Genomic DNA, 10,456 nt, shown 5'->3' on the forward strand with positions numbered 1-10,456 from the left:
GATGGATGGATGGATGGATGGATGGATGGATGGATGGATGGATGGAGTCAAACACAGCACCCTCTCCAACCAGCCCTCTACCAGCTGAATAAAGTGATTCCATATTCATTCTTTGTTTTCACTCTGTTTTAAAAAAAGCCTTTATTGAAAAGTCAAATGTAACAGGAGCTTCAAGAGGTAGCAAGGGAAAAAAAATAAAAATAATTTGGAGGAGCAAATCCTTCAGGCCCAAAGCAGGCAGCAGATCCTCCTTGGGCTTCATGAGCAGTGGAGTTCTTCAGATGTCTTTTTTTTTTTTTTTTAAGTGGCTTTACTACCAAATCAAAGAACATGACAGAAAAGATCCCCAAAACCACCCAAACCCATGCTCCACCTATATGTTTTTTCCCCAAATTTCAGCAAGCTCCATCTGACCAGCAGCAATGTGCTACAACTCCAGAACAACCAAGAACACTCAAATGCTCCTAGAAGGGACAATTTGGTGCCACGAGTACCCTGCAGTACTGTGTGGCCCTTGGTGGCCGTAGAGCCAGGCAGTGTCTCACAGCCACCCAGCAGGAGCAATGCTCCAAATCCATTGTGCAGATCCAAAGCAAACAGCCTTTCCAAGGGTGCTGACCATGATGTCTTCATTCCCCACTGTGTGATGGGAGAGCCTCAGCTGCCCTTTTGCTCAGGTAGCACCATGCCAAGCTCCCCGTCCTGGAAGTCCCTGGAAAAATGGTGTGGGTTTTGCAGGGTACAGGCACTGGCGTCCCAGTGGGTGACACCATCCTTACTGTGGGCACTTTGGTTCATGAGACCCTCAAATGCAGAGTTTGGGGGATGCATGAGTGGGATTTTCTGCTCTAAAACCCCCAGCTCAGTGTCTTCCAGGTGGAGGTTGCTCATGACATTCTCACTTCTCATGTACCAGATGCTTTCACAACTTTGCAAAAGTTTTAGTCTTTGTTTGAAATACACCGTGTGGGGGACACGGGGAGAGAGGTCAGTAAGCACCTTCAAATTCATGCAGCACTTACCAAAATCAACATTAAAAACCAATTCACGTAAGAACATCCAAGTGCCTCCACGCTGAAATTCTTCCCATCTGTAAATCGCACCACTAAACCCAGGGATGACTCTAGGTCAGCCAGAGCTGTCTCCTGGAATAAGGAAACCTCAGCACTGCTCTGCTTGACCCTGGAGTGGTTCCAAACTGTCCAGAACAGTGGTGGCCCCTCACAGACCATCTCCCACTGCTTTTGGGAAGCCTGACCCATGAGAAGGTTTGGGTAATGCACACCTATAGGATACATGAATTCCAACTGCACTTCAGCATGAGTTGAAACTCCGAGCCACATCTGCCTCCATCACTCTCTTTTAAAGAGCAAACACAAGTTGCTGATATCCTCATGAAAGACGAGCCCAACAATTTAGCAGTTCCCTCCTTTTTTTTAATATATATAATTCTAATATTTTTTTAAATACCACATCAAATCCCAATGGGATTTTGGGGGTTTTGTTTTAATGGCAAGGCAAAAATTTGCTGATCCTCCCCGTGGCGAAGTTACTTTCAAGTCAGTGAAAGTTCTTGGCCCGCAATGAAAAGTCTTTGCCAATTAGCGCTCAACAACTTCAATTCATCCCTCCTGGTTCAAGATGAGTAGGAACCTAATAAGGCTGTGATAAAAGGGCAAAAGGCACTGAGTACCCAAAGGGGATTAATGGGCTCTTCCATTTATTTGTCTTCCTAACAGCTGAACTGTTACAAGTATTGACGGTCTTCAAACGCCGGGCGCCGGGGTCTCCAATGGCCAACTCCAGCTCCTGGCCCCGAGGGGCGAGGGCTTCCCCCTGGGCGATGCCAAAACCAACAAAGCCCCGGGGATCAGGTAATGAAACTTCAGCTTTTCCCCCCTCCTCCTTCTTCTTTGAGATTTATTTACTGGCAGCTGACAAGGGGCAAATTCAGCTGGAATTGTGTAGTCAAGGCCCTGTCAAGCCTTCAGAGGCACCCTTATGTCGAATCACCTTCCTGACTGGCATGTCGCTGAAAAGCCCTCGGCGCTGGTCCTTAACAGCTCCCGACAGCACAAAGGACACTCCAGACAGATGCCTACATGGCATCCTGCAGCATTTTAAAAGAGAATTAGTGGTTTTAATTATGGTCGTCGTATGAAAGGAAACCATGCAAGCTCGGCAGGAGACCTTTGATCAAACCCTTTTGCTAGCACAATGCCGCGGAACTGTGACTATTCCTAGCAAGGGGCCTTTTCTCGCTGAATGACTCACCAGTGATCTTTGAATGCAGACAAGTTCCTCACCCTCCCTCTTCATTAGCGAGCATTTCTATACAGCCCCTATATAGTGCGCCGAGTCTTGGAGCTATACAATGGGGGGGAAAAAAGAATCCCTACAGATTCTGGCCTCTACTTAGGAAGTGCTGAAGGACTCTGAGTGACTTTATTCATTAAAACAGGTTGCTATTAATTAACTGTCATAATAAAATAAAGAACTATTATTTGCATTTCTTAGTGCGCTCCCTTTAGTAATATGTATAAAAGATGCTTGTAACAAAAATGAATTTATAAGGGAGAAAAGACCCTCAGAAGTCTTTTTTCCCCTCTGCCCCCACCCCTTTTTTTTTTTTTTTTTTTTTTTTTTTTTTTTAAGGTCTAGGCAGCAGGAGCCTGACTAATTATTAGGACCCGTTTTGCAAGAGAACAAATAGAGGTAAAACACAAATATGAAAGTAATTAGGAAATGCAAAATCCTGTTTACTTGGCAACCGATTCATGCAACTGAGACTAACGAAGAGCAAATCAGCTTTGCTTGTTTGATAAACTTCAGGGTGCCACCTAAGAGGAGCTGATAAAAATTAAACTCTGCCAGCATCCCTCCGCACCGCCTTTTAGCCAACAGGCTCAGCAACATCCACGCAGCGGCTCCGTCTGCGAGCACCAGCAAATCTCATTTGAACAGGTCGAGGGGGAGGAATTTTGGAAGTTCCATCAGTGCTAGATATTTCCCCCCTCCATGGAATATCTTCTGCTGAACACCCAGCACAGACCCCTGCGTCTCACAGGGTTTATAAGGCGACAGAGCACGTCAGCGGCAGGGTTCTGATTGTCTCCCTAAAAAAGGCATCACTGTCCTACTGCTCTTCACACCTGGGAAGGCTTTTGCCAGTGGTAAAGCCCTTTTTATAGCCACCACCACTATTTATTACAATATAGGATGATACTTTATTCAGCACAGCCCCTCTTTTAGTCTGAGCAGATAGCGGGATCCACAAAAGCTTCCAATTATTTCAAGACTACGCGGCTAAGGAGGGGCATCTAATCAAGATAAAGAAAACCCTCAGCTCAGTATATTTGCTTGAATGGATTTGCAATAATGCAGGTAACAAAAGCATTCAAAAATTGGATTCTGGATGCTTTTCTGCTGGGGCTGGAGGAGGGAAGGAGAAAGCCTTCCCTGAGAGAGCTGCACGGAGGAATGTGTGATATTCCCTCGCTCTGTACAAACACTTCTGCGGGGATTGAGAGGAAGGAAGAGATTTAAGTGAGGCACAGCCGACCTGAAATGTAGTCAATTACAACACAAAGAGTTAAAAGGACACCCCTGAACTGCTCCTCTTCCCTCTCACCCCTCTGCTTTGAGGCTTTGCAACCCAGAAGCCACAGTTTTCCATCTTTTAATTGATCATTTCTCATCCGCTGTTCGTACAGGAATGGCTCACAGGAATTAACAGGGAATTGCATATGCTACAAAAACAAATCAAGTGTGAGAGGATGAAAACTAAAGGATGTTATTTTGCATCTGGAGTTAGAGATTCCCAGACAGCAGCTTGATTTTTACATGGGAAGTATTCAAAGTTGGAAATCAGCACTTGGATTTCAAAGGATCTATTAGGAATAGTGGCCACATGTCCCTACACACACCTCAAACCCCAGAGCAGCAGAGCATCCACCTGCAACACCCATCCCTCCTGCCCCCATCCCAGTCTGCTCCAGAGATGATGTTTGATAATGTCATCTTTACAGAAGTATTTGTTTCTTCTCTGATAATTTTACCAGAAGAAATCCTGGCCTGGCAGCAATTTGTGCAAAACATTGAGCTATCATAAAACCACAGAATAACATATGAAGTTTTAGATGAACAGAGCTTTGCAGGAACACCACCAGAGTTTGGGGTCTGTTTCAAGCATTTGAAGTACTGTTAACTGACAAAATATTGAAAAATGCATTTTATGTCTTTTTTCTTGTAAAGAAGCAGCTGAGTTCTTGTTAACCCCAGAAGTCGCTTGGCTGCTGGGGCAGATTGAAAAGCAGGGTGGACTCACACTCAATTATTTTGGTTAAAGCCTCAATATCTCCAAAACTGCACTTATGGCACCCCCAGGAGCCACGAGGATGTGGCAGAGCAGATGGGGATTCTGGGCTCACACAGAAAGAGGCCACAGCATGGATGCCATGACCTATGGAGACAGCAGCATCCCAGGGGAGCTGCTCTTATGTCCCATGTGGGGTCTCAGGACCATGGTCCCTCTGCCCCAGTGCAGGAGATGTCACACTGCTGCCAGCAGAGTCCCTCTGCAAGGGTAAATACACGAGTTGCTTGCTCAGGGTTGGAACTCTAAGCAATAAAGACCATCCCATCATAAAATCCCAAAGGAATGAAAGCAGCCATCCCTGAAAAGCAAGGGAGGCAGAAAAAAATGGGTTGGTCTCTACCCACCTCATTCCAGCAGGACATCCTGTCCTTCCAGCACCTAAAGGGGTTACAGAGAACTGGAAAGGAACTGTTTACATGGGCATGAAGTGACAGGACTAGGGGGGAAGGCTTCAAAGGAGGGCAGGGTTAGACAGGATATTGGGAAGGAATATGTGAGGGTGGTGAGGCCCTGGCACAGGTTGCCCAGAGAAGCACCTGGAAGTGTCCAAGGTCAGGCTGGAAGGAGCTTGGAGCACCCTGGGATAGTGGGAGGTGTCCCTGCCCATGGCAGGGGTGGAATGAGAGGACCTTTAAGGTCCCTTCCAACCCAAACCATTCTGGGATTCTGTGATTATGATTCTCAGTGCCCCTTACAGCCAGGGCTCAGAGCACATCCAAAACAGTGAATGACCAGGCTCCTGTGGGGGGGCATCATCCCACAGCTTGTCCTGCTGGAAACCCACCACAAAAACACCCAGACACAGCACAGCTAATGAAAAATGGCTTTAGGAAACCTCTTGGCTCAGCAACAGGGGAAACAATAAAATGCTAAATACATTTTTACATCTAGAATGGATGCTGAATTCATAAAAAAAGCATATATATATTCACAGTTCAAGTTCATAGTTTTCTTGTAAAAGAAAACTCTCCTTTTTGAAACCCGCTATTTAGTGGTGAGCTTCTCCCCTACCCCCAAAAAAGTTCATTTGGCAACAGAAAACAAACATCCCTGTGTTCCTGCAGAGGGGATCACACCTGATTTCCTCTCTGCTGCCATTTCTGTCACCTTTTAAAACCCCTCTCACGCTGCCAAGAACTAATTCAGATTTTAAGTCCCGACTTCAACACTTCAGCAGGACCAGGCGCTACCCAGCTGCGCGCCTCAGCTCCGCCTTCCTTCTCCTCAGCCCCTGCAGCTCTTCCCGGAGGTGCTGCACAGCCTGCAGGATGTCCTGGCGCTGGGGATCATCCTCTGCCTTCTCAGTGTAGAGCAGGAAATGTTTCACAGCCTGGGAGAGCAGCGTTTCGGGATCCACGTCCCCCCGGCGGAGGCGCAGCATCCTCTCGCAGGCGATGGCGTAGTTCTTGTGCCAGTTCACCGGGTGATGGGGATGGGAGCTGACAATTTCTCTGTACGACTGTTAAAGGAACAAAGAAAGAGAAAAAGGAAAAAAAAAATAAAAATAAAAAAATAAAGGAGGTGGGGGAAGCAAATTAATTGAATGAAGTGGGAGCAAAAGCTTTTAACAGTGCTACAAAACTGCCTGGAAAGAAACAGATGCTATTTAGATGTCCAAGTCCAGAGCTGGAGTATTTCTGTAATTCACTCTGTGTTTGCCATTCAGCAGCATGAATCAGAAATCCAAGGGGGGCTGAAATGTTTCCCTTCCAAGAGCAGCTGTTTGTTTAGAAACATTACAGATGATGGTGATAACCCCACGGCACATTATGTGCTTCCCCCAGAGAGGTGTTACACCAAGCTGGGGGAAAAAAGAGATTTAACTGCCGCGCCTGCGAGACATTTACTCAATATTTCAGGAGATCAGGACGTCTTCCACAGGACTTAAGCAGTCTGTTGACTTCAGTGGGAATATTCATAAGCTCAACAGCAGGCATGTGCCTGGGAACTTTGCAGAACAGCAAAAATCACAGCAAAATGGGCAAGAATTAAGGAAACTATTTGTTGATTCTCTGCTGGAGTATGAAATACTGCTCCTCTCTGCTGACACACACTGATCACTCCGTGCATCTGTTGGCATCTCAGGCAGTCCAGTATTTCCAGAGATACCTACACCAGCTTATGGGTGTTATTCTTTGGTGTGAAATGCAGCAGAATTAATTTGCAGTGAGAAGACTGTCGGATTTTACACTTGCTGGCTCAGACACACGACTGTGTAATGACAGAGGGGACAAGAGCATAGAGGGGACTTCAGGACAAGCAATCTCTTGGCATGGGTTTGCAGCCCAGCACAGACAACATAATTATAGCAAGAGCAGGGTGTTGACTGGTTTGCTTTTGGCATCCTCGATGACCGAGGGGGCAAGCAGGAATGGATAAAATCCCTGAACAAATCTCTTTGAATCGGCTATGCTCCCAGTTTGGATAAACAAGGGGAGTGCAGATTACAGGGCCTGCATGGAAACACCCTATTTCCATGGACTCCAGAAATTTAAAAGAAAAGGGGGGAGGAAAAAAATTATGATGGAGGCTGCAGGGAGCATTCCTAACCCAAATTCAGGACTTACAGTGTATGCAAATGTGTAAAGTTGTGATTTCATTTCTGTAGTCACACTGGCTGTTTCTGCTAGGTCAAAGATGAAGAAAGCTGTTTTCATCCTAGGAAAACAAGAAAAACTTCCATGTGGTAACTGCCTAATGCAACCAGCTCACATCATACATGGCTTCAACATATCCACCTGTGGGACAGCACACAGGAGCTCCATTTAAACCATCAGTGATGCAAATTTCTCTCCATAATCGATTTCCTCACTACATCCCAACCACCTCTGAGAGACTTTGAGCAGAACCTTTTGGTGAACAAAACAGCCACTTTCCTGAAGGCTTTGCTGGAGGCCTTGCATGCTTCATCTCATCCTGCCAGCCTTTTCCTTCTAAAGCTTGGCACATGTAGACCCAATAAGGCCATGGCCCATCAAGCTGCCTGCTTTGGTGTGTGTTTCCACACCAGTGAGCTGGCAGAGCCCACTGGCTGTTGGAAGAGAGCAAAGGAAAATTACCTGGCTTGCCACATCTCCTCGTTGGCAACAGCTTCCCAGGAAGAGGGGCTGAAACTAAACAGGAATGGAAAACAAAATTCAGCCATCAGATCCACGTGGCTGGGTTTCACCCACCACAACCCTTCCAACCCAGGCAGCTACACACCTCCCAGGCGGCAGAAAACCTGTCATGAAGCCTGTGGCTCTGACAGCAGGAAATTCAGCTGATTCTCTGTCCTTCAAAGAACTTAGTTCCTCTCTCTCCATAGATGGAGCCTCTGGTATATCAGGTGTTTCACAGCATCCCAGTTCTCAAAGCCAGAGACGTTTTTTACCACCACAGGTCAGCCTATGACATTTAAACCTCTGGATGTCTCAGTAATTTTAGATCCTGATCAAATTTTAAGGTCAGAATTGGACCTCATACTTGACTAGAGATGTCCTTGCTATTTTTCACGCTATTAAAAATCACAGCTCATGGAATGGTTTGGGTTGGAAGGGACCTTAAAGACCATCTCATTCCAACTCCCTGCCACGAGCAGGGACACCTTCCACTATCCCAGGTTGCTCCAAGCCCCATCCAACCTGGCTTGGAACACTTCCAGGGATGGGGCAGCCACAGCTCCTCTGGGCTGTGCCAGCATCTCACCACTCTCACAGGGAAGAATTTCTCCCTGCTATCTCTCCAGAACACAGAACACTGAGATTATGGCTCTTGTTTAATTCCTGTAACACTGCAGCGGGTGTGGCAGTGCTGCTGGCAGAAAATGATGAGCAGGAAGGAGCAGAGGCTCCTGTGCCTCATACCTGCCATAGTCCTCAGTCCAGTTATAGAGATTCCTTGTGAGACGAATCCACTCTCCTGGGTCAAACACAGCTCCAGAAGGAACCAACTTCTCACAGGTACCCCAGGGCCAGAGCGAGTGGCTCCTTCTCCAGGTCGAGTCCCCTTCATGAAGACCTATGCACACAAACACTTCCTTACTGCCAAAAAAACCAACAGAGAGAGCAATGGTGAAGCCACCTCAGAGACTGAGGCCACCCCATGTCCCTGAGCAAACCAAACCCCACCACACAGTGCAGCAAACTTGCTCATCCAGCACATCTCCCATCAGCACGGGCACATTGTGGGGCAGTCTGGAAAACAGATGAATTCCCCACCTGGCATTGCCCATCTTGAGCAGCCAGCACAGCTGGCACACCCTGTCCCCTCTCCTGGACCTCCCAAACAGGCAGAAGCTGTAGGAGAAGCCCATTTCTCCCCACTGGCACCTGGCTGTGCTCCTGTGCCTCCCCACCCTCGCAGGGCTCACCCCAGCTAGTCTAAATGCAGATGCTATTCTTATTCGTGTGAGTATCTAATCCTTTCTCCACTCTTACTGAGCTATTTTTATATGATGATTATTCCTGGAATACATTCATTCTATGCTAATCAGTTGGCCACAATGTTCACAAAGGAGAAGCAGCAGCAATTTGCTCTCCAACCATCGTCGTTCTGAGTACACAGGAACGTTCCTATTCTCTGTGATGAATTGTATCAACAACAACAACAAAAAATCATCAGTAAACACTCTGCAGATCACCTTTTTTTCCCTCCTTCCTAAAAACCAAACCAACCACAAAACAACAGGCAATATTCTATCCGGATGGAGTTACTTTTGCAGAGATATTTTGCTTTAATTGCAAAAATAATCTCGCCACCGGGGAGGAAGTCAGTGGAGAAAATTGGTCTTTTGGATGCAAGCTGTTCCATAAACAATTTCAAGAGGCAAAAAAAAAAGGTCAGAGATTTTAGGAAAGCTGTTACATATGAAAGAAATGCTTACTGTTTATTTACTTTGAGGAAACGATGGAGATTAAAGGCGAGTGTCCCGTCGGGTAATACTCCTTCCACAGGATTCCACCGGTCCCCAGGAAAATAAACGCCAGGTAAATGCTTTGCCAGCTTGGGTAAATACCATTCATAAGTCATCATCTGGAATAAAAGATATTATCACAACTACAAGAGGAATCTGAAGATTTACAATCCAAGAAATGGATTCTGCAGGAGTAATGACCATTTGCTCAGGGAAGTCATCACATCAGCGATGACACGGCACTGGAGCACCAGGCTGGGTCACCATGGTCACATCACAGCACCAGACAGGGTCACCATGGTCAGACTGGGGCACCATGGTCAGACTGGGTCACCATGGTCAGACTGGGTCACCAGACAGGGTCACCATGGTCAGACTGGGGCACCATGGTCAGACTGGGGCACCATGGTCAGACTGGGTCACCAGACTGGGTCACCATGGTCACATCACAGCACCAGACAGGGTCACCATGGTCAGACTGGGTCACCATGGTCAGACTGGGTCACCAGGCTGGGTCACCATGGTCAGATTGGGTCACCAGACTGGGTCACCAGACTGGGGCACCATGGTCAGACTGGGGCACCATGGTCAGAATGGATCCCCATGGTCACACCACAGCACCAGACTGGGTCACCATGGTCAGATTGGGTAAACATGGTCAGACTGGGTCACGAGATTGGGTCACCATGGTCAGATTGGGTCACCATGGTCAGATTGGGTCACCATGGTCACACCACAGTACCAGGCTGGGTCACGAGATTGGGTCACCATGGTCAGATTGGGTCACCATGGTCAAACTGGGTCACCAGACTGGGTCACCAGACTGGGTCACCATGGTCAGACTGGGTCACCATGGTCAGATTGGGTCACCATGGTCACACCACAGCACCAGACTTGGTCACCAGGGTCAGATTGGGTCACCAGACTGGGTCACCATGGTCAGACTGGGTCATCATGGCCACACCACAGCACCAGACTGGGTCACCATGGTCAGACTGGGTCACCAGACTGGGTCACCAGACTGGGTCACCAGACTGGGTCACCATGGTCAGACTGGGTCACCATGGTCAGACTGGGTCACCATGGTCAGATTGGGTCACCATGGTCACACCACAGTACCAGGCTGGGTCACCATGGTCAGACTGGGTCACCATGGTCAGACTGGGTCACCATGGTCAGACTGG

At 47.5% G+C, this 10,456-nt stretch overlaps 1 protein-coding gene across 1 annotated transcript in view; it reads right to left on the minus strand.

Annotated features, from left to right (window-relative positions):
* Positions 1-5,564: 5,564 nt before the first annotated feature.
* The window catches only part of TMEM260 (transmembrane protein 260), a 33,951-nt gene continuing 29,059 nt past the window's right edge, over positions 5,565-10,456 (minus strand). Inside the window, exons 12-16 of the mRNA XM_015629709.1 lie at positions 9,243-9,391; positions 8,224-8,400; positions 7,438-7,491; positions 6,946-7,036; positions 5,565-5,837 (exon numbers count right to left, since the gene is read on the minus strand). Of these exons, the coding sequence (XP_015485195.1) occupies positions 5,565-5,837; positions 6,946-7,036; positions 7,438-7,491; positions 8,224-8,400; positions 9,243-9,391 (744 nt within the window). The remainder of the gene's footprint in view (positions 5,838-6,945; positions 7,037-7,437; positions 7,492-8,223; positions 8,401-9,242; positions 9,392-10,456) is intronic.

This window comes from Parus major, chromosome 5 (assembly GCF_001522545.3).
Source record: "Parus major isolate Abel chromosome 5, Parus_major1.1, whole genome shotgun sequence".
Lineage (NCBI taxonomy): Eukaryota > Metazoa > Chordata > Aves > Passeriformes > Paridae > Parus > Parus major.